The sequence below is a fragment of the Orycteropus afer genome, unplaced genomic scaffold (assembly GCF_000298275.1).
Source record: "Orycteropus afer afer isolate SDZICR_OR568_19922 unplaced genomic scaffold, OryAfe1.0 scaffold00048, whole genome shotgun sequence".
NCBI lineage: Eukaryota > Metazoa > Chordata > Mammalia > Tubulidentata > Orycteropodidae > Orycteropus > Orycteropus afer.
Genome location: NW_006921635.1, coordinates 12,132,607 through 12,157,427, shown reverse-complemented (window position 1 = coordinate 12,157,427; position 24,821 = coordinate 12,132,607). Strand labels below are relative to the sequence as shown.

At 40.4% G+C, this 24,821-nt stretch overlaps 1 protein-coding gene across 1 annotated transcript in view; it reads left to right on the top strand.

Annotated features, from left to right (window-relative positions):
* Window positions 1-24,310, top strand: part of TAOK3 (TAO kinase 3) — a 110,246-nt gene extending 85,936 nt beyond the window's left edge. The window contains exons 14-19 of the mRNA XM_007938208.2: window positions 816-944; window positions 5,503-5,706; window positions 14,807-15,046; window positions 16,435-16,647; window positions 22,918-23,100; window positions 24,149-24,310. Coding sequence (XP_007936399.1) covers window positions 816-944; window positions 5,503-5,706; window positions 14,807-15,046; window positions 16,435-16,647; window positions 22,918-23,100; window positions 24,149-24,310 — 1,131 coding nt within the window. The remainder of the gene's footprint in view (window positions 1-815; window positions 945-5,502; window positions 5,707-14,806; window positions 15,047-16,434; window positions 16,648-22,917; window positions 23,101-24,148) is intronic.
* Window positions 24,311-24,821: the final 511 nt, after the last annotated feature.

The window sequence follows — 24,821 nt, the reverse complement described above, 5'->3', positions numbered from 1 at the left end:
CAAGAAAACCTCTGCCCCAACAGAGATAGTTTTGATTAAAGAAACCAGTCAGATTCCTTCTTGGGAAATTGGGTTGGTTAATGTCTTTGGTTGATAATGGAAGCTAAAGCTGAAAAGATACATAAAAGGAACCATGAAGTATAATTTCCTTACTATCTCCTATGTCTCTCATCCTACATATGTTTTTCCCTGAAATTTATATTTGGTCACTTTTAGGAGCCAATATTTATTAGATTACCTTTTATTTGGTCTGTGTTTTAGCCACTTAGGAATCTCAAACATGTCGTGGTGTCTTAACCATTGTGGATTGCAGTAGGTGGCTAAGAAAATAAAATGTCATTAACTTTGTCTGTTGTACAAGACATTCACTAAGAGAATTGATGGTGAGAATAATTAATCAGTTAGAGTTTGATTATTTGAATAAAACTGGCCAGTCATCATTATTTATCCATTTTTATAATATAATCCTTGAGCTACCAACAGTATGATAAAACTCCTTCCTTTTAATCCTTAGTCCTCATTTCATCCACGTGTTTTTTGTGTTCAATAAAGTATGTGTATGGCTCACCTTCATATTTTTCCCATAATTGAGAATGTATTTTTCAATGGTAAAAATGTTCAACATTATTCTTTTTTGTGTAAAGTACAAGAGAATCAGGACAGACATTTCTTTGTTTGTTTAATTAATTATTTATTTAAAAATGTTACATGATTCAGCACTTATGGACTCTGTTTAAATGCACTAGACAGTATAGAACAGCTGAGTTCTGTGTAATGAAAAGATTCATGCTAGGTTGTATTTCTTATTTTACCAGGCAAAGGTAGCTGCAGCAGATGAGAAGAAGTTCCAGCAACAGATCTTGGCCCAGCAGAAGAAAGACTTGACAACTTTCTTAGAAAGTCAGAAGAAGCAGTATAAGATTTGTAAGGAAAAAATAAAAGAGGTAAGGGTACCACTATTTGTAGTCACTGCATTGCCATTAGGAGTTCTGGTAGCGTAGTACCTAAGGCACTTGACTGCTAACCAGAATGCTGGCAGTTCAAACCCACCAGCCACTCCTCAGAAGGAAGGTTGGGCAATCTACTTTCATAGTGATATTGCCTTGGAAAGGAGGGTACTGTGAGTCAGGTCTGACTCAACAGCACATAACAACAATAACACATTGCCATGAGAATGATTGGAACTTAAAATTGACCCTCTTGACCAGAATAATATTCAGCAAACACTAAAACAATAGCAACAAAGCAAGTGGTAGCATGATTCATAAATGAGCTCAGCACAGAAAATTACATGGAACAAAAATATCGACACCACGAAAAAGCACGTAACAAAAATGACAGCAACAAATTCATATGTGCTGATAATTACATATCTGGCAAGGGTCTTATCTCCAAGATTTATAGTGGAAGAGTGGATGACCAAACTATGGTACATACACATAATGGAATACTATGCAGCATTAAAGAATAACGTAAAGTCTGCAAAACACCGCATAATATGGATGAACTTGGAGGACATTATGCTAAGTGAAATAAGTCAATCACAGAAGGACAAATATAGCATTAGGTCGTTGCTTTGGAAGGTCAAGGAAAGGTTTATATATGGAGGGAAACTTTCTTTGTTGGTTGCCAGGGGTGGGAGGGGAGGGGAGGAAACACTGCAAAAAAAAAAATGCATCTACCCATGTCACTTTAGTTTTGTTTTTTCACGGAACATAAATTATATTTCAATAAAATGCATTAAAAAAAAGAGGAAGAAAAAAAAAATGACTCTCTTGCATTGTGTGTAATCCAGTGGTTGCCAAAGTTGGTATTAGAATTACTTAAGTGCTTATTAGAATGGATTGGTAAGCCCCACCCCTAAATTTGCTGATTCAGTGGATGTGGGAGGAGTTAGAATATGTACAGTTCTGGCAAGTACCCAGGTGATGCTGATCCTGCTAATCCATGACCCCTCATCAAGAATCATTGGCCTAAGTCTAAAATATTTTTGCATGGTTTGTTTATCCTTCTTACTTTGGCCAAAATTATCTTTTCAAAATATAATCTGGTCATATCACCCTTTGCTTAAAATCATCAATTGGCTTCTCATTGCTCTTAGGATAGATTAGAATCCTTCAAGTCCCAACATAGTTTGCTACCAGCCTACTCTCCAGTATCATCTCACACCAGTCCCCCTCATTCTTAACTGTACCAGCCACAATGGTCCCCTTTCAATTCCTCAAATGTATCAAGCTCTGGTCTTCTCAAGGTCTTTGCTCTTGCTGTTTCCTTAGCCACAGGGCTCTCCTCCCACTCAGCCCCTCCCCAACCACAGTTCTGTTTAGTCAATTCCTCCTCCTGTTCCTTGTGAGACTTAGGACTCTTTCTTAGGACCTTAACTCAAACGTCACTTCCCCAGGGAAGCCTTTTCTGACTACCTTGACCAAGATAAGTGCCTGTGGCTTCCTAACAGTAGAGTTTTTAATTATACTTTTTTTTTTTTCCTCATAATTGTTTGAGTACTTTGCCTACTTACCCTACTAGGTGGTAAGCACTTCAAGAGCGGAGACTATGTCTGGTTTTGCTCACCACTGTGCCCAGTACACATGAATATTTGATAAATGAATGATTGATACCTAAGTGTTTGGTTGAAGACCAATAGTGAACTTAGAGGGTCCTCCTGAGGGACTACAGTTTGATCTGAAAATTGAAATTTCTTCATTCTCCTTTTGCCAGTTCTTACACATGAATTGCTTGCTGTTCCATAGACTTTCTTTCTCATGAGACTTAAAATTTATTATTTGTAGACGACTAAATGTTTTAACTTATTTCACTAACTCACTGCCATTGAGTCGGATCTGACTCACAGCGACCCCTCTTTGGGTTTCTGAGGTGGTATCACTATGGAAGTAGATTGCCCAATCTTCCTTCTGAGAAGTGGCTGGTGGGTTTGAACCACCAGTCTTCTGGTTAACAGTCAAATGCCTTAGGCACTGTGCCACCAGAGCTCCCTATTAACTTATAGCAACCCCATATAGATATAGTCACTATGAGTCAGAAGCAAGTGAATGGCAGTGGGTTTTGGTGATTTGAGTGGAATAAACTTTAATGAAACTCAATATGTGGCATTGTTTTAGTACATAAAATAATGTATTTGCGCTCAAATTCTTTCATAGGTTAGTAATAGAGGACTTAGCCAGGTTCCTCTCCAATTCTTTTTCAGTTAGGAAGTAAAACAAGTGGGTTGGAGTGAGCCCTACCCAGGTGAGCCATAGTCAGAAAACTTCCATTGCTACCTGCAACTGTTGGGCCTGACAAGAAATTGTATTTGGTCCACACTGACCAAATTGGAAGAATACCTGACACTACAGGGTCTACAAAGCCAGACTGTAGATAGAAACAGTCCACTTAAGAAGATTCACAACCTCGCCATTTTCTCTTAGTTATTGTCTTGAGCCTAATTATGATATAATAGTAGAAGGATGTTGCTGAGTTAGAAGAATAGTTTTGATTATTTTAATGAGAAATTTAAAAACTTCCTCAGCTACTGCAAATACCATCTTATTTCGAACTCCATGTGTTTACTCTTGCTCTTGCTGCCATACTTTATGACTGTGGCCACCACTGTGAGCCTTCATAACACCAAGATGTTTAGAGATTGCATGAACTCTACTTATTGAAGATTCTCCCATAGAACAGCATTTGAGAGTGCCTACTTAGTCCTCAGGCACAAGGTTATTTTGAGTTTACCATACTCAAGATTTGTAAACCCATGAGACACCACAGACCTAAACTTCTAAGTCTTTCAACACGTTCATGAAGAAAAACATGCCTAAAGCCAATTTGAGATAGCCTCAAAAAACCTTTCTGTGCAGAGTTAATATTACTCCTTATGAAGTAAAGCTTAGTTCAGATCATTAAAAGTGATATGTATATTTAGATGTTGATATACATAAAGATACTGTTCTTAGAATGACAAAACAATTTCCATTATTCCTACTATTGATAGATAATAGGGGTATCGGTTATACAGAATGATGGCTGGTCCAGGAATAATTTATTCTTGATCTTGGAGTAAATTTTTATGATTATTATTGAATATTGGTGTACAAGGCAAGTGATATCAAACCTACTAGTGAAATAATAGAGATGAATCACCTAGCCTTCCTGCTATGACCCTTGCTTATTCCATGCTGGAAACAGCCCTTCCTCGTGTTGATTCTGAGATTTCCCTTGTGGAATATGAAAGTTGATATATAAAGACTTAATAAGTGCAGAAAAGAATCCAAATAGTATGTGCTATCTACATTACAAAACATCAAATAGATAGTGACAATTAAGGGGTATTCCAGCTGAAGGACTAATTAACCAATTATCATAGGTCAAGCATGTCAGTTTGGACAAAGAGAAATAAGGTATCTTGCATTTTCTCTAAAAGTAGTCTTCTTACTTTATTCAGAGATTAACATCTGCTTGGCTGTTCTGATTCACTGTTTCATTCCCTTTACCCATATGGTGTGCAGTAATTATGAATTTTGTCCTATTAAAAATATAGTTGGTTTATTTACCCTTTTGATCACAAATGAAGAATGCTTTTTCATGAAATTCTAACTAGTGACGTTTGCATAGTACCTCCTGTCTTTGGAATTTGCCTACTTCTGTCTTTTTACCACCTTCTTTATCCAAGCCTAGACCATTTCTATCACCTAGACCATTGCAATATCCTCCCAGCTATCTCCATGTATCTGCTCTTGCCTCCTTCATTCTGTTCTTCACATAGCAGCCAGAGTCATCTTTTTTAAATACATCTCATTATAAGCCCATATAGATAAGTCCATTTCTCCTTAACTTGGGCTATATGGCCTCTCCTGGCCCTGCCTACCTGTACAGCCTTACCTCATGTCACACTGCATCAACCAGCTGCTTCCTTTCCGTTTCTTGATTGCACCTTGTTCCCTCCCTGACCATGGAGCTTTGCACATGCTGTTTGCCTCCACCCAGCACAGTCTTCCCTCTCCTTTTCCACTAGTTAACTTCAGTTTTTACAGGTTTCAGTTTAGCCATTATCAAAATCAAGTCTTTTCTATTAAACATCCTTGTAGGAGCAAATACTTCCCCTTCCTAGCAGTTATCACAACAGTTTTCAGTTGATTTCTGTGGTTGTTTGATTAATTTTAGACTGTGGACTGTAAAGCCCCATGAGGGCGGCCATTATGATCTTTTGCTAACCATTGTATCCTTGTGCCATGCACAATGCCTGACCCGTGGTAGGAACCCAATTAGTGTGACAGAATGAGTGAACAAATAATTTCTGAGAAAGAGAAGCCAGAGACATAGAAACTAACTCATCTTTCTCTCACTTATTACTCAGTTAATTGATTAATTTAAAAAATGGGGAGAGGGATATGTAACACCAAGCCTTTCTGCTTTTACATTTCATTTGCTTTCCAAATAATTTAATCTGTTATAGTTCTTTTGTTTAATGGAACTGGCATCTTTCTTTCTTTCTTTTTTACAAAGGAAATGAATGAAGACCATAGCACACCCAAGAAAGAAAAGCAAGAGCGGATATCCAAGCATAAAGAGAACTTGCAGCACACGCAGGCTGAAGAGGAAGCCCACCTGCTCACTCAACAGAGACTGTACTACGACAAAAACTGTCGTTTCTTCAAGCGGAAAATAATGATCAAGCGGCACGAGGTGGAGCAGCAGAACATTCGGGAGGTGATAATTTTGTTCATAACTATTGTCACTGATTTACAAGACAGTAAGCCTTGTGAGGTTTGTGAGAACAAACCATGTCTGTTTTGTTCAATTCCTACATCCTTAGGCATTAGCCTGGCACAGAGTAAATATACAAGTCAGAATATACCATCAATAAGGGAAAGTCCATATGCAGAATAAATCACCTTTTCCCAAATGAATGCAATAGAATTTTATTGAACATCTATTATAAGCCAAGTCATGAAGTGGAGAATTTTCGCTTCCAGCCTATTTGGCAAGGACTTAGGTTTCTGTAACTCCACATGAAACTCTTAAATAACAGTGTGATGCTCTAGAAATTCAGCTTGTTCATTCATTCAGCCAGCACTTCCTGAGTACCTTCTACATGCCAGCACTGTGCTAGACACCAGGACTACTGAGAAGTACTCTCTGCCTTCAGGTAGCCCTGAGTCTAATAGGAGAAACAGATGAATTAATAAAGGAGCTCTGCTGGCATAATGGTTAAGATATTTGGCTGCTAACCAGAAGGTCAGCAGTTCAAACCCCACAGCTGCTCCACAGGAGGAAGATGAGGCAGTCTACTTCCATAATGATTTACAACCTTAGAAACCCAATGGGGGTCACTATGAGTTTGAATTGACTTTATGGCAATGGGTTTTATTTATTTTTTTTATTAACGGGTGAGGTACTAAAATGTAATAGCACCTCATATAATATGTGAGGCACCATAACTGATGTGGGAGCTCTGGTGGCATAGTGCCTAAGGCATTTGACTGCTAACCAGAAGGCTGGCAGTTCAAACCCACCAGCCACTCCTTGGAAGGAAGGTTGGGCAATCTACTTGCATAGAGATACCACCTTGGAAACCCAAGGAGGGGTCACTATGAGTTGGAGCTGACTCAACGGCAGTGAGTTTGGTTTTGGTTTTTTTATAACTGACATATAAATAAAGTATTGTGGTCACATAGTCATGAAAGGACATGGAGTATGCAGTGATAGACAAGAAGCTGAGTGTGACTAGAGTTGTGGGCGTGTGGACTGGAGCGTCCAAACACAAGTTGTTGGGAGCAGAATATGGAGGGCCTTTTTGTTAAAGCAAGGATCTACATTTTAGTCTGAAAGCAGTACCTGGCCAACAGAGATTTTTAAGCAGGAAAGTGACATGATGAGATTTCTTTTAATTGAAAAATTAGTGTATCAGCATGAACGATGAGCTGGAGTTGTGAGAAGCACCAAGCACTAGGAGGCTAGCTAGGGTGCCCTCTGTCTAGCTCTGGTCTGGAAGAGACAGTGGGGATAGAGAGGGGAGATGAGCTGAGTGACATTCCTAAAACACAACTGATGGAACTTTTTGACCAAATGGATATGTGAATTTCAGAAGAGGGTAGAGTCAAAATTGACTTCAGAGTTCCTTATTTGGGAGGATGTTGTTGTTGTTATTGTTGTTGTTTGCTGTCGAGTCGGCCCCGACTCATAACGACCCCTCCTTGGGTTTCCGAGGCAGTATCACTATGGAAGTAGGATTGCCCAACCTTCCTTCCGAGGAGTGGCTGGTGGGTTTGAACTGCCAGCCTTCTGGTGAGCAGTCAAGTGCCTTAGGCACTATGCTACCAGAGCTCCTATTTGGGAGAAGAGATGGATATAATAGCATTAACTGAGACAAGGAATACAGGATGTCATTCAGTTGCAGATACTAAGTTCAACAGGAAGTCATTGCAATCTGATGTCACCAGAGAAAACTTCATAAATTAGCTAGCATAGCACATTGATAAAACTGTCAAAGTTTGCTAAAACCAAATGTTAGCTGGCATGGGGGAAAACAAGCATTCACGCACACTTAGTGGTACACAGTAAAACCGGTGAAAGCTGGAACCCGTGTAACGTGGAAACCTGTCAGAGAAGAAAAGCACAAATATTTTCCACTAATAGAAAGTGACAGAAGAGTGATGAGACTTCACCCTGTCAGAGGCACAACACTTGAAGAAAAACAAGGCAGTCCCAGTGAGTTCCAACTCTCACAGTTTTCATTGTATAATCTTTTAGGAGAACAGTATTCAAATAGGAAAAAGAAAGGGTGAAACGAACTAAAATTTATTGAACATACTGTAATGGGCTGAGCTAAGGCTCTTTATATGTATTATTTTATTGGAAAGGGGAGAAAGCACTGAACATTTTCGAGCCAGGCAGTGATATGGCTAAAATTTTACTTTAGAGAGATAGCCCAGTTTGACAACACAGGCTGGATAGTCCATGCGTTCTCAATGGGGTAATATTGCCCCCAAAGGGGAGAGCATTGTTTCTCATAGAAGGTGGAGAATCTTAAGATACTATATTTTCAGGCACTCCAAAGTGCCACAGTACATAAACAGATATTTAGTATATCTGTGGGAGCTCTGGTGGCGTTGCACCTAAGGCATTTGACTGCTAACCAGAAGGCTGGCAATTCAAACCCACCAGCCACTCCTCGGAAGGAAGACTAGGCAATCTACTTCCATAGAGATACCAACTTAGAAACCCACAGAGGGGTCTCTATGAGTCGGAACCTACTCGATGGCAGTGAGTTCGGTTTGGTTTGGTTTTCATAGTCTGTAGTATTAACATTTCGGCTGGGGAAGGTACTTGGGAGGGGAAGGCGCCTTATGGGGGCAATAATGGAAAAAAGGTTGAGAAACACTGGACTGGAGAAAGGAGACTGGGAAATGGGCATAGACTAGGATGGTGGTGGTAGCTGTCCAACGAGGGATAGATTTGGAACCTATTTTTAAGTATAAAATAAACAGGAGTTGGCATATATGAGGAAAACGATGAGGGTAGGATCAAAATTGTTTCTAGAGTTTGAGACTTGGGGAATTGTGGATTTGGGTGGAAACAGGAAGCTTACAAGTTTTAGTAAGATAATGATGAGTTCAGTACTAGACATGTTAAGTTTTTCAGAAGGCAGAAAAATCAAAGTGAAAAAATTCAGTAGCCAATTGGAAATAAAGTATTGGCAATTTTTAATGTTAAAAATGCCTGGCAACTTTTATTGTTATTCTAATGATGTATTTGGAGGAATATTTACACCAAGCAGACAATTAGTGTCAATAAAAGCTATAGAAGGTAGTTACTTCCCAAAAATTATAAAAAGTACCTTTGTGATTTCATTAGTATCAAGTTCTAACCAATTGAGCTAACAACACTTGACTACTCTATAAGGGTGTTTCTACCTTTAGAGCCCAGGTTTTCCTATGCTTAGACATATTCCAGAGCCAAAAACAGCAGTGTGTGTGTATAAATAAATGTTGACTAGTGAATGTTCTTGATACTCCCATCACACCCAATCTCTACTCTGAGAAGGTCATCATTAATTTGGTATGTATTCTTTCAGACTTTTTTCCCTATATATGTGCATATACATATAGCTTATATATAACTTTAAATTCACAAAAGTTGAGATCATGTTACTATCGGTATGTATTTGATTTGCAAGCAATAGAATCAAACTCTGACCGGCTTAACATGGAAGGTAATTTATCCAGAGGTTATGGGATAGGTACTGGAGATGCAGAACCACGCTGGGAAAGCAGCTCTGGGACCTGGGAGCAAGAGCTAATGGACACACCTCCAGGCACTACCATTGTGATGGAACTACACCAGTCATTTTTGGTCCTTGTATCATTTTTGCTCAAAATTCGTATTTGTAGGAGAGGTTGAACCTGTATATAATATGGCTTCCCCCTGCTCAACAGTCTCCCTGATTCCAGATAGGAGAGTATTTCTCAAAGCAGAAAAGGGAGCCTGTTAACAAAAGAGGGGGAAATGGATGTTGAACCTATAAAAAAATGACAGGTGGCCACTATACTGTTTTGTTATTCTTTTTTTTTTTTTCTCATTTACTATATTGGACATACAGCTGTGCTTCATTCTTTTTAACCATTAATAGCATTTTGTTGTGAAATCATTTTGTCATGAAGCATGTCTCAGTAGACATTTTATTTGTTGAAGTTTTACAGTATTACTAACAATGCTACAAGATCTTTTTACATACTGAAAATATTTTTATAGAAAGTGGAATTTCTGGGTCAAAGAGTGTATACATCTAAAATTTTAAATAGATGTTGCCAAATTGTCTCTAAAACGGTTGTACCCATATGTACTCCCACCAGCAAAGCATAGGAACGTCTGTTTTCCTATATCTTTGCCAAAACCGAGTATTAGCAATCCTTTCAATTAATGAAACTATTTCAGACTAGATTGTGCTTCTTCCTCTATCATCCCTGCATATAGGCTTACCATGCCCTGCCCAGTTATGAAACTAAGAACTGAAACGAAGAAAGCAGTACGCGTCATAGGTAACAACATCTCCATTTACAAGTTTGAATTCTAGCTCTTACTCAGCCTTGGTAGCCTGAGGACAAAAATTTTGACATGACTGAGATGGGCTGCTTTTAAAGACATCAGTACCACTTCCGTTGAAAATTAAAATAGAATGCTTGAAACATGGTTGGGGAGGTAGTGTTAAGAGATGAACCCTGGAGCCACATTTTACACAGATGTTAGATTCACATGAAGTATGGTACGGTGTTTAGGGGCCATGCTGTGTGCAAATGTTGGGAAAGAGTGTATGTTTCACTACTGAGTTCATGCTCAGCTTGAGTGGTCACAGTGTGCAGTGTGGACTGAAGGGAAAGGGAGCTTCATTTCCCTCATCTCAGCTCCCTCCAGAGCATATACACATTGAGTTCACTGGTGGGCAGAATCACCTGTCTCGTCACTTTCACTTTAGTTATTTAATTTTTTGCTCAGCTTATTGTATTGAATTTGCATAAGCTAAGGTGCATTTGATATGGTTCTACTGTATGTCCTCTCATTTTTACCGACGAAACCATCATTGTATCAAAATTCTTCCAAATATTGTATCCTAGACTGAAAAAGGAGCTCTGGTAGCATAGTGCCCAAGGCACTTGACTGCTAACCAGAAGGCTGACGGTTCAAACCCACCAGCCACTCCTCGAAAGGCAGAGGGAGCAATCTGCTTCCATAGTGATACCTCCTTGGAAACCCAAGGAAGGGTTGCTATGAGTCGGGTCCTCCTCGACGGCACATAACAACAACAATGGACTGAAAAAGCATAAAACAGGAAGACAGAAGCCATTCATTGGGACATCCTTTCATGAAAAATGTTAAAAATTTAAAATCTGAGTTTTAGTCCTCATTCTTCTTTGTAGAAATTGTATGACCTAGTAGTATAATATATTAATCTCTCAATTTCCAAATTCCTTGGTACTACATATAAAATGGTAAACCCTTGCAGACTTCCTGCCTATAGGGTTGCAATTAGAACTGAATGAGATAAATGAAATCACATTGAAAAAGTGAAAGCACATTACACATTAGTGTATAGACACAGCACTAGACTCATCTTAAACTGAATAATTTCCTCTTCCCCACCTGCTGTGGTCTAAAATATTACAGGCAGTTTACCATTTTATACCCCAGTAACTCAGATGTGTGAATTAAAGATAAAGGAAACAATCTACTAACAGAGCCATTTCATTATCATGATTCTCTCTTATTCTTCTGTTTATAAAAATTACACTTAAGATATTGCAGTCCAGATTAAAAAAAAAAGCTCACTGCCATCGAGTCGATTCCGACTCATAGTGACCCCCATTGGGTTTCCAAGGCAGTCAATCTTTACAGAAGTGGATTGCCCAGTCTTCCTTCTGCAGAGTGGCTGGTGAGTTTGAATCACCAACCTTCTATTTAGCAGTCAAATGCCTTAGGCACTATGCCACCAGAGCTCCTTATAGTCCAGATATTCATTTCTAAATACGTTATAATAATAATGACATGTATTTCTTTTGAAGTATTTTCGTATGTTCTTTTATTTTATCTTTACAAGAATGGTAGTCCATGGTGGATACTGTTATCCTCACTTTGTACCTGAAAAACTAAAATGCAGATTAAGAGACTTGCTTAAAGCCATACTTAAGTCAGTAGAGCTGAAAGTGACACTCAAATCTTCTGCCTCACATGCTGAATATTTTTCTGTTGATTCTCACTGTGTATCAGAATTACCTGGTAGTTTGTTATAAAGACCAATCACTGTGACTCAAGTAACTCCGTTGTAGGTATTCCATGGACAACATCCTAGAACATTGTATTAAGCATAAAGAGAAACATCTGGATTTCTCCCAAAACATGTGGTTTACTTTTTGTCTCCCTCTCCTCTTCCCCCTCATGAGTTTTCAGGGCTCTGGGCAGCTCAGACCTCAGAATCAGGTTGAACTTCTTACTTCAGGAAAGTGTGAGATGTTCTGTGGTCCAGCCTTGAGACTGCTGCTACTCAAAAATCAAAAATGATATAGTGACCTAGAAACAGGATCTTTACTCAGGACTGTCTTCCTTAGCTTTCTCTGGGTCACTACTCTGGGAACACTCACTGTCCTATGGTGCCACCTAGGGGCCAGTTGGTGATTTTTAAAAGAAGAACACTGGTAGCCCAGCTAAAAAGGAAAAATAAAACAAGGAAAAGAAAAATGGGGGTGGGAGGGAAGGATCTAAGATGATCTTTGATTCCTTAAAACAAACTTCAGTTGCATTTATACTTGGGTTATTTTTTCACCGGAAATTAAGCTCCTTGTTGGGATATATTTGTTCACTGTTCCACAACAATGCCCGACTCGGTGCTCCACAAATATTTGTTGAGTAAATAAGTGAATAATTAGTAATTGTGCTCTGGTAATAAGATACTGTGCTGTTTAAAGCCCTTCCCTTCAAATAGATAGAGGCCCAAGTATGCAAGATATTCTCAACCACAGCAATTTATAAATGTTACTGATATTTCTGTGAAAATAAGTGACTTGCATTTCCTCCTCTAGTGGATGTCATCAGAGGAGACACCTTATTATTCTATTGTTCTCCTCTCCTGGACCTTCCTAACTAATAGCAATGCCACCTTTTTCAGAAATCTGATAACATCAAATCTTTACCTCTTTTATAATGCATAAGTTATATAAGTTACGACCTTGCTATTTGAAAACCAAATTTTTTGCACATAAAACATACTACTCTGTATTAAGGTTCCTTTTTTAAAAAGAAAGTCATATGACTGTACTATATAAAATTTAAAAGCACCTCAGATCAGACAGCAAATATTGGTGATTAAAGTACTTGAGGGATCTGCTTCTAAGAAAAACAGCAAAAGCAAATAGAGCCTTAATTGAGGTTCGTTTTGATTACGTGTTGACTGAAATTTGTTCGAACTAGCTGAAGCTAAAACCAGGGAATTTGCTATAGGGATATCTCATAAAACCCAATAGCAAGAAAACAGCTGGGCCTACAGAAGGGAACTTGGGCATCAACATATTCCCTGCCCTTCTTTTGTTTTCTCTTTTTCATTCTTCTTGCTCTGAAGCCCAGCACTTTCTGGTCCTCGGCCCTCATAGCAGCAGATGGCCAACACAAATGTAGTTCTCATATGTCCCTCAATTCCAGTCATATGTGGAGACTAACTGTCTCTGAATCTCAACTCCAACTTCCTAGAAGAGAAAACAGATTGGCACAGGTTGTGTCACCTGTGTACCTCTGATTCAGTCAGCTGTGAGCTGAGCATATACTTCAATAAATGTCTATTACACTCCCCTATTGGACTGTTGGGAGGTCTGGTAGCATAGTGGCTAAGGCACTTGACTGCTAACCAGAAGGCTGGCGGTTCAAACCCACCAGCCACTCCTCGGAAGGAAGATGGGGCAATCTACTTCCGTAGTGATACTGCCTCGGAAACCCAAGGAGGGGTCGCTATGAGTCGGGTCCGACTCAATGGCACATAACAACAACAACAACAATTGGACTGTTAAGGGGCCCTGGTGGCACAATGATTAAGTGCTCATCTGCTAACTGAAAGGTCAGAAGTTTGAACCCACCAGCCACTCTGCCAGAGAAAAAAACCTAGCAGTCTCCTCCCGCAAAGATGACAGTGCAGGAAACCCTATGGGGCAGTTCTACTCTGTCGTAATGGGTTGCTGACTTGGAATTGACTCAGCAGCATACAGCAACAACATCAGAGTGTTAGCAACTTGAGGACAGTTGTTGTGGCTTGGTAAACATTTTTATGTTCCCAGAGCACATGGTTCAGATCTTTGTGTATAGTGCTATTCAGAAAGTATTCTTGAATTGGTGTATGAGAAAAGAATGTCATTCAACTTCCTCCTTTTTCCTAGTTTCTGTTCTCCACCTCAATTTAAAAAACAAGACCAAAAAAAAAAAAAACATAAGTAGCACTGGAAATAACAGAATAATTAGATCTAGAAAAGATCTAGTAGACTATAATGGAAAAGATGAAAGGGGTGAGATCTTGTCTGCTTTTTCCCAGGATGCCTTGAACTCAGATTTTAAAAACTAGATAATTGTCCTACTTCAAACCCACCAGCCACTCCTCAGAAGGAAGATTGAGCAATCTACTTCCGTAGCGATACTGCCCCAGAAACCCAAGGAGGGGTCGCTATGAGTCGGGTCCGACTTGACAGTACATAACCGATATAGGCAAAAACAAAGTATTCTAAGAAAACTAAGAACATCTCAGACATTATCAGTTTAATTCAGTGATTCACAACCCTGGATGCATATTACAATCACCTGGAGAACTCTTACAACTATTAATGTCAGGAACCCACTCCAGACTAGTTATTAGAAGTTCAGGTTATGGGATTCAGGTACCTCATGTTACAAAAGCTTACCCATATGATTTTAGTGGCAAACTAGAATTGAGAACCACTAGCTTCCCGGAAGAACCATTTGTTTAGCATAACATCACCTAATTATAGTTTGTAGCAGCGCTGTGAGATGTGAAGGGGTCAGGTAGAATTAATCCCATTTTATAGATAATGCAGTTGTGATTGCTATGAAGTTGCCCATCTTTTAAGTGGTGGACCCAAGAACAGAACCCAGTCTCCAGGGATTGCTAATCTAATCCCATTAAATCAAGCTGCCAGATGCTAATGGGTTTAATTAAGAGACAGTTAACAGTGCCATTCCTTGCCATCCCTCACTTAGTTGTGCGTTCCTTCCAATTCATCCCTATTCATCTTTCTCCCTTTATCTTTGTTCTTGCATGCAGGAACTAAATAAAAAGAGGACCCAGAAGGAGATGGAGCATGCCATGCTTATCCGGCACGATGAGTCTACCCGAGAGCTGGAGTACAGGCAGCTGCACACGTTACAGAAGCTTCGCATGGATCTGATCCGTCTACAGCACCAGACCGAACTGGAAAACCAGTTGGAGTACAACAAGAGGCGGGAAAGGGAACTGCACAGAAAGCATGTCATGGAACTCCGGCAACAGCCAAAAAACTTAAAGGTAAGAAGAAATAAAATTATCTCCCTGTTATGGTCCAGAACAGGGTTAGACTGGAGCAGTGATTCCTAAACCTGGCTGATTGTCAACTCTTTAAAATGACAAATTTCTAGGCCCCACACATACTGAATCAGAATCTCGAGATGTGAAGGACAAGAATCTATTTAACCAACTCCTGCAGAGATGCTGCTGGCAAAGTGGTTTGGAAACCGCTGTACTAGATGACCTCTCTCTTTGTATCCGTTATGTAATTTCTCTGACCCCTTCATGACCTACAGTGATTATAATCCCAGGAAATGAGAAAGTTATTTGGCAGATATATGACAGATTATTGGTAGTAGCTACCTTGAGGGCTTCTGTGTTGAGGATTCAAAAGTCACATTCAAGCTTAGTAAGAAAGAGTATGTTTGATTAGTAACATCTGTTACGGACATGGGAGTCAGGGATAAATCTACATGTGCCAGGCCTTTACTGCCCTTACACTAAAGATAGGTTAAGAAACTCCTTTGGCCCTCACTGCCTCAAGATAAGTTCAGCTGGCTGATAATTAACAAGTGATATGGACTGTTGTTGTATGCAGGGAGGTTACTGTCAGTGCTGACACAGATATGCCAACCTCAGTCACACTGGCCACACTCCTAGCCAAATCCTGTCTAATTCGTGGTCCCTTTTATCATATGTCCTGATCATGTGACTATGAAGCAACTTGATGGGGTTTCTTCCGGCCTTCAGTAGCACACCCTACCTTCTTCCTGCCAAAATGCACATCTGATACTGCTCCATGCAAATGTGATCTCTTAACAGGTTAAAAAAAAATCTGAAATCAATTTTCCTTGTCAGTGTATACTGAAATCCAGCGGAAATGGATTAGGATGTGAAGCAATATCCAGATGTTCTCCTTTATTGATTTGTCAAGGAAATGCTATAAGGCAGAGCAGTGAGAGTTGGCTTATATAATGTCATCCATCCCTTTCTCACTAGGAAACAAGAGTGGGGAAAATGAGGGGGAAATAAAAACAATAAATAGTAGAACACATTGATGACTTTGTCTAAGAAACCAATTTTAAAAATGGCCAACTTTTAACATGTTAAATTTCAGTAATATTCCACAATCTGTTTAGAGTTGTCATTCCCATGGAACCATTTATTTTTTCTTTGAAGCCATTTATAAATTCTAAATTACTTCTATTAATTTAACATAAAACCAAAAGTATTTGTAGAGTTAACTCCTATATATGTCATAGGTATTACTTTTATTATCATAAACTAACAATATGGGTCACTGCACCAAAAAAATCTAGATAGTCCATGTATGTGTTGTATCATTAGAAAGGAAGACTTTCTGTACTCTGATGTGTCATAATTTTTCCATTGTCATTTTTTCTGCACAGGCCATGGAAATGCAAATTAAAAAACAGTTTCAGGACACTTGCAAAGTACAGACCAAACAGTATAAAGCACTCAAGAATCACCAGTTGGAAGTTACTCCAAAGAATGAGCACAAAACAATCTTAAAGACACTGAAAGACGAGCAGACGAGAAAACTTGCCATTTTGGCAGAGCAGTATGAACAGAGTATAAATGAAATGATGGCCTCTCAAGCGGTAAGTGGATAGGTTCGGTGCCACGGCTTCAAGAGCTTTGGGAATCAAGGAAATTCAAGATCCAGCCTTTTGTTTCCAAGATGATTCTTGCACAAATTTAGGATATTGGTGTTTTTCTGCTCAAAGAACTGAGGAATTGACGACGCCAAATAAAGCCAAGCCAATGTGGATACTTGCTGGAGTATGTCTTATAACACGGAACTCAAGGAGTATAATGTGTCAAATCAGACCTGTGACATATAAGGACTTTGAGGGCAAGATGCGATAGATACCACATATATCACATGTTCATTCATCAAAGATTTCCTGACCACCTCCCAAGTAATGTCAGGCACAAATGAGTAAGATAGGGCTCCTGCCCTTTTGGAGCCCACAGCCAAGTGAGGAAGACAGACGCACAGGCACATTCATGCAATAAACTTTTACTAAGCATCTTTGTTCAGCATTCTACTGGGCTCTGAAATACAGCAGTGAGCTAGATAGGCAACAGTTAGTCCCTGCCCTCACACGGTTTCAGTCTAGCAAGGCGGTCAGATAATTAAGCAATAATAATAAAGCCTACGTGCTTTGAAAAGGAGCTTTGGTGGTGCTATGGTTAAGGCACAGGTTAAGGGCTGCTAACCAAAAAGATGGTGGTTCAAACCCACCAACTGCTCCATAAGAGAAAAATGAGGTAGTCTGCTTCCAAAAGATTTACACCCTTGGAAACCCTATAGGGGTCACTATGAGTCGGAATTGACTCAATGGCAGTGGGTCTGGTTTTGGTTTGGAAGTGCTTTGAAGTGGGAGGTGCTGGGGCCTATGGGAGGACAAGTAAGAAGAAATAATCTGATCTAGGAAAAGCTTCCCAGTTGAAGCCAAGAAGCTTGAAGGAATTCATTGAGGTAAATAGGTCTTATAAAAATGGACCGACATAGACAAAGAGGTTCAAGGATGTAAAATGTGCATATGGCTACTGAAAGAAATTTGGTGTGAGCCCACAGTTCAAGGAGAGAATTGTGGCAGCCCAAAACAAAAGGTCATAAAGGTCTTCGTAAACCAGGAGTGCCAGCTTGCCTGGTAATTCAGTGAAGGTTTCACCAGATGAGTCTCCAAAAGAGTAAGCGTTCACCAAACAAGCATCTGCAAAGACTTAAGGCCTGGAAGACATCTAAGGACCTCTTTGTAGTTGCTGTGGCAGTAGTGTAGGGTGCTTGATCAGAGGAAGCAGGTCATAGGTCAGATCCTCAAACACCGTATTAAGGAGTTTGGACATGATTTTGTAAGCAATGGAGGACTACTGAAGCGTATTTTAAAAAAGAAATAGGAACAGATTTGTGTTACAGAAAGTTAGTGGCAGTAATGTGACAAATACTGGTTAAAAAAAAGAAAACCCGTTAGGAAACTATTGTAATAGTCTAGGTTAAAAAATGATGAAGGCTTGAAAAGAGAGAGCTTTCTAAGAGAGATGCTAAGGAGGGAAGGATTTGAGAAATATTTAGGAAATAAAATAGAACTTGGTGAGCAATTGAAGAGATAGATTTGACAATAGAATGGAATAGGTTGCTATTTTCCAAGATAGGAAAATAAGGAGTTGGGTTTTGATGTCTGGGGCAATAACTAAGTGTGGACACATTATTTGAGCTGAGTGAGTAGTGAAGATAGGTACAGAGACAGAAATATATGCATCTCTAGTTTAGGAGGGACGTCAGGACTAAAGCTGAAAAGTCAGACTTCATTGGTATATGGGGGCAGTTGTAGCTGTTAGGAATAGATGAGGTCTCCTAGGGACAAGAAATAGTATCAGAGGGGAGGCTAAAGATAGTCGTGAATCCCAGCATTTAAAAGCTGAGTAGAAGTGGGCCAAAGAAGACAAGTAACCAGAAACATGGGAGGGGAATCAGGATAAAACTTTCTGGTTGATCATTTCAAATGTTACAGATAGACTGATTAAAATGAACTTTGAGGTGTCCATTGGATTTGACAATGGGTTTGACCATAGACTGTCAAACATAATCAGTGGAGTAGTGGGAATAGAAGCCATCATAGGGCACTGAAAAAATAATTACAAGATGAGATGCAAACTGCCCTCCCCAGATCCTTAACAGCAATGCAGAGAAGAAAGAGAGCTGTAGCTAGAAGAGGAAACAGTTAAAGGAGGACTTCTGTTCATTGAGGAAGGTTTGAACATGTGTTTTTAGGCTGAGGGTAGGAAACAGTACCTTCATTTATTCAACTAGTATTTATTGAGTGCCTATTCTGTGCCCCAGGCATCATGGGATACTGTGGTGAATTAGACAGTCATGGATCATCTTTTTGTGGAATTTATAGAACAGTAGAGAAAACGGACATTGAAAAGTCTGCCCAATGTATGGCTGAGCACATGCAGGGTGCCGATCAAGTGTAAACCAGGAGTGCTGAGCTGGTCTGGAGAGCTGGGGAAGGCTCCCTGACAAAATGATTGTTTAATCTGAGCTGTAAGAGTACATGTAAAGATGGGAAAGACAGTGGCACTTTTGAAGAACTCAGAGAATCCATTGTGTTTGAAATGCAGAGAACTAGGAGGAGAGTAACAGGAGAATAAGACCTGAGGGGTAGGTTAAAGCTAGATCATGTAGGGGCTTGCAGACTTTCTGGTTGATTATTTCAGATGTTGCAGACAGACTGATTAAAATGAACTTTGAGGTGTCCATTGGATTTGACAAAGGCTTTGACCACTGATTGTCACACATAATCAGTGGAGTAGTGGGAATGGAAGCCATTATAGGGCATTGTTAAGAATTTTTATCCTTATCCTAAAAGCAGCAGGAGGCCATTGAAAAGTATTAAGCAGGCTTTGTAAAATCCCACCCAATCACAATAAAAAGTTTCGAAAAAAGAAAAAAAGTATTAAACAGGGGCCTGACATCAGATTTGCATTTTTGAGCCCTCACTCTGGTGACAGGTGGAAAATGGCCTGGAAGATGGCAAGGGTGGATATAAGGAGGTCATTTATGAAGTTGCTCCTTTTCCTTGGGCATGAGGGAGTGGTGCTGTACGGTGGAGGAGGCAATCAGGATGAAGAAAAGACAGCAAGTGTGAAAGCCACACAGGCGGTAGAGCTGAGACCAGGTTGAATGTGGAGAGTAAACATTAAGGAGGACTCTGTCTTCTGGGTTTAAGCAAAATGGCACATGATGGTGCCATTTACCTATGTGATGAAAATGGAGGTTGAAGCAGATTGGGGAAGTGGGAAGGGAGAAATGATGAGTTAATATTGGTTGTGTTGAGCTTGAGGCCCTGGGAAAGATCCAGGTAAAGATGTCTAGTAGTCAACTGGATAAGCTAGTCTGGACCGCAGAAGTGAAGTCTGAGACAAATAAAAAGGAGGGAGTCATTTGCATACAGATGATAACTGAAACCTTTGGAATAGATGGGATTGTTAGGAAGAGGGCCCCGGACACAGCACTGAAAGACACCCACATTTAATGGCCAGAGAGGAAGAGCAGAAGGCAAGAGAATGATTTCAAGGAAGGGGCAGTCACCAATGGCAGATGCAGCTAGAGGGTCAGGTGAGATAAGGACCACTTCAAGACGTTCATTGCTCACCTTAATGTGAGCAGTGGTAGTAGAGGTGTAGGATCAGAATGAGGGTGAAAGGTGAGGAGGACCGAGAAAGGCCAAGGGTAAAGAGGAGAGGAGAGAGGTGGGAAGGACAGAGAGGCTGCTGGGGTTTTTGTCTGGTTCATCTTTGTATTCTCAGCCTCTGTAGCAATGCCTGCCTGGCATTCAACAAGTACTGAATAAATGTTTGTTATATACAAATGGAAGAGAATGAGAATCATATAGGTCCATGATTGCCCATGAATAAAAGGAGAGAAATACCCTTTCTTCTGAGATAGGGAGGAGATAAAAGAATGTATGATAATGACAACTATTCTTTGCTGACTGCTTACCCTGTGCCCGGCACTATTTTAAGTATTGTCAGTTATTTCATTTTTATGAAAGCTCTTTGAAGTGGTTACTGTAAACTACTCAATTTACTTCAGTAACATAAAGCCACTTGCATAGGGCAGGTGTTGGCATACTTCTTCTGTAAAGGGTCAAAGTCAGTATTTTAGGCTTTGTGGACCACATGGTCTTTGTCCCAGCTACTCAGCGCTACGATTTTAGTGTCAACGTAGCCATTGGCAAGATGTAAACAGATGAGTGTGTCTTCCAGTAAAACTTTATTTACAAAAACTGGCAGCAGACCATATTTGGCTCATGGGTTGTAGTTTGCCAGCCTCTGGTTTAGGGAGTCATATAGCTAATTAGTGGTGAAGCTAGAATTGGACGGCTCCCACCTACACCTTTTTTTGAGGGGGGTGGCTAAAGCCTATGTGCTTGGCACTATCACATTATACTACTTCTGTCACATCCATTCCTTTAGTTTAAAGCACTTTGGAAACAGACATATTTATCTGTACTCTCATAAATCCTTTTAATAGTTTTTGGTATGTGCAGCTTTAGGGTAATGAATACCAAATACTGGAATATTCTCTAGTTTTTGGCGCTGGAACTTTCAGAGTCAGAAGCTGGTACAGAATAACCTACTTAGTGACATTAGTAACAGAACGCCAGAAACAAAAGGAGATGGACATGATTCAATGGACTGAGTTTCCCATAGGATGAGCCTCTCACCCACACGGCCAGGGCCTCTAGCAGCTAATCCAGACAAGGAGAAAGGAACAGGGTTTTCATTCCCTCTGTTAGTAAGGAGCCTCCCACGTCATGAGAGGAGGTTAACAGTCCTCACTGGGAGCCTGTAAACCCTTTGGCATATTATCCCTGAGGCTGTTCCTGAATCTGTGGCAGATAGACTGTCCGTGTGCCTACTGTCTCTTCTCCCTTCCCTCCTCATTGGGAAAATGAAGGGAGAGCTCTTCTCTTCAGTGGGTTTTAATAAAAGCCGGTTAAGAGTTATTACTAGAAAATACCTTGGAAATATGACCACATAATTAATTTTATGTTCATTTTATCTCTTTAGTATATCTCTCCAAAAGTGCTGGAAAAAAAACAAGATGCAAATAACTTTCTTTATTAAAACCATTCTAATAACATTTCAAAAGGTCACTTCTCAAGTGAGCTATTGAAATATATTGATAATTGTCACCAACTGCACAGAGGAAGGAAGGAAGCATAAGGTGAAGAATAAATATCTTGGCAAAGATAGTCTATATGGAAACATTCGTAAACTCAGGGTGGACAGAACTATCTTATGCAAGGGCTCTAGTCTCATAGGTCTTGCCTGAGCTATGGACGTGCTAGATCTGGACAAAAGCAAGCCTGGGATGGGGATGGGCTGACCATCTCTAAGCATAGTCCTGCTTATGACCAAAAACCTTTCCTGACCCATTCATCACCCTGTGAGCAGTTACCCCATGCTAGCTGAGAGGAAGCATTTCTGCCAGCTGGCTTGGTTTATTCTCCATGCAGGATCTGGGCATCTTGGTGTGGAAACACAAAGTTTGGTTGCTGCCGGGAACAAGGGAAACTACCAGGCTGCCTGATAATCTGGACTTCCTTGCTTCAAACTAGACTACACCCCATGAGATTGTTACGACTACCCTCTGTGCGGCAGAGATTTTGAGCCAGTTAAAACTTGGTTGGCTGGCAGGATAACTTGGATAGCTAAGAGAAGGCAGCATTACTTTCTAGGAGCATAACAATTTTGTGGTATAGTCTGCAAGTTTTACAGAGATTCGTTTTTTAGAGTCAAGGATATCTAAATACAGTTTCAGAGTTAAAGGTTTCTAAATGTGGAAGTAGTGTAGTCAAAACCAAGCTCATAGTAACAGCTACCTTTTATTGAACACTTAGGCTGCATCACCTATGCCAAGGACTTTAGATAAATTCTTTTATTTAATCCTCACAACAATTTTAGAAAGTAGGAACAATTACTGTTACTTTCTTCAGGTGAAAAAGAGACCTGGCGAGGTTAAATAACTTGCCATGGTGACCAATCTAAATGCAAGAGCTGCAATTCAAGCTCAGGTGTCGGCCTCCAAAACCCAAGGCCTCAGTCACCAGAGGGTGCAGCCTCCCTGATTCCTGCTGCTGTGGTTTCAGATACTGAAAACAATGTGTGTTCAGAACTCTGTAGCCCGTTGGGCAGACTACTGTAATTTTTGATTCCTCACTCTGAATGTACCTAGGGCATCTGTTTTTTGAAGAGGACCCCTTTCAATTCAAACAAGGAAACTTCTTCCAGTAGTCAGTAAGTGCTGTCAAGTAGAGGGGGATTACAGTGTGTGTCTTCTGTGCCCGCAGTTACGGCTAGATGAGGCCCAAGAAGCAGAATGCCAGGCCTTGAGGCTACAGCTCCAGCAGGAAATGGAGCTGCTCAATGCCTACCAGAGCAAAATCAAGATGCAGACAGAGGCACAACATGAACGCGAGCTGCAGAAGCTAGAGCAGAGGGTGTCTCTGCGCAGAGCACACCTTGAGCAGAAGGTATGAGTTACCGTGGGTCCTGGACAGCTGGGTGGAAGGTGGGGAGACAGCCTCAGAAACTGCCACTTATTGAGCCTGCCTCTGGACTGGGGGATTCCACTGGGCTCCCTACAGTCATCGTCGGCTTTTACGCTCCCAGAGTCCCTGAAAGGCAGGCTTCATCCCCATTCTCCAGGCCAGGATACTAAAGGCCCAACTTTAATAAGTTACTTGCACGATCTGTCTGATTCCTCAGCCTTTCTGCTGCTCTGCCAGGAATCCTTCACAGCCAGAGGAATGGCATGGCTTACTGGGCAGTTGATATGATGCGAAAGGTACCGTGAGCTGATGGCATTAGGTTAAGAATTCCTGTTATGTTCCTGGCTGCTAAATGGCATGAGGGAGCCAAGTGCAGATTTGGCTTTTATGTTCAGCTATTCCTAAACCAAGAGGTATCACCAGCAGGGCTCTTTAAGAAAATTAAAATGAAGAGAGGCGGATATTGCCATGCATCATAAATGTTATCTGAATTGAAATAGTCATTGCTTTAGATGTTGCTGGGGAGTATGAAGTAGACTCAACTTCATAAAGCGGCTTGGAGCTGTTAAGCGTTCATTTGCTTAACCAGTTATTCGTACTTCCTTCAGTGTTCTCTGAGAAAACGTAACTGACTATTTTCTCAGGTCCTGCTCTAGAACTAAATTGCTAATGACCCATGGGCATTCAGCTCTCTATGGGAAAGCAGCATAACCTAATTGTGGCAGAGTGCCTTTTAGTTTCTCCTGAGCCATCTCCTGCTGAAACAGGACGCTGACCTAGATCGGCCAAGCTGCTGGGCTTGCTAAAACGGTATTGCTAGCCCCAGATGGGCCCCAGACATTTTTACTCTTGTGAGCACGTTTTAAATGTAACAGATTACACATGAGAGATTTATAACAGGACTCTCCCAGCCTTTCTCAGTCCAGTTTGCGTATGTGCGTCATGTGTGTGCATGCATGTATATAGGTGTGCATGTGAGTACATGAAGGAGACCCTCTGCACTAAGGACTGCTCACTGTGCTTATTTCAGATTGAAGAAGAGCTGGCTGCCCTTCAGAAGGAACGCAGCGAGAGAATAAAGTACCTATTGGAAAGGCAAGAGCGAGAGATTGAAACTTTTGACATGGAGAGCCTCCGAATGGGATTTGGGAATTTGGTTACATTAGATTTTCCTAAGGAGGACTATAGATGAGATTAAATTTTTTGCCATTTACAAAAAAAAAAGAAAAACGAAAAAAATTCAGACCCTGCAAAACCACATTCCCCATTTTAACGGGCGTTGCTCTCGCTCTCGCTCTCTCTCTCTCTCTCTCTCTTACTCTTACTGACATCGTGTCGGACTAGTGCCTGTTTATTCTTACTCCATCAGGGGCCCCTTCCTCCCCCCGTGTCAACTTTCAGTGCTGGCCGGAAGCTGGCCATCTCTTCTACTCATAGTACACGTCACAGTATTGATGTGATTCAAAATGTTTCAGTGAAAGCTTTGGAGGCAGTTTTAACAAAACCAATAAACCAACAACAAAAAAAAGTGGATGTATATTGCTTTAAGCAATCACTCATTACCACCAATCTGTGAAAGTAAAGCAAAAAACTAATAATAATAAATGCCAAGGGGGAGAGAGACACAATATCCGCAGCCTTACACCTTAACTAGCTGCTGCATTATTTTATTTTATTTTTTTGGTATTTATTCATCAGGAATT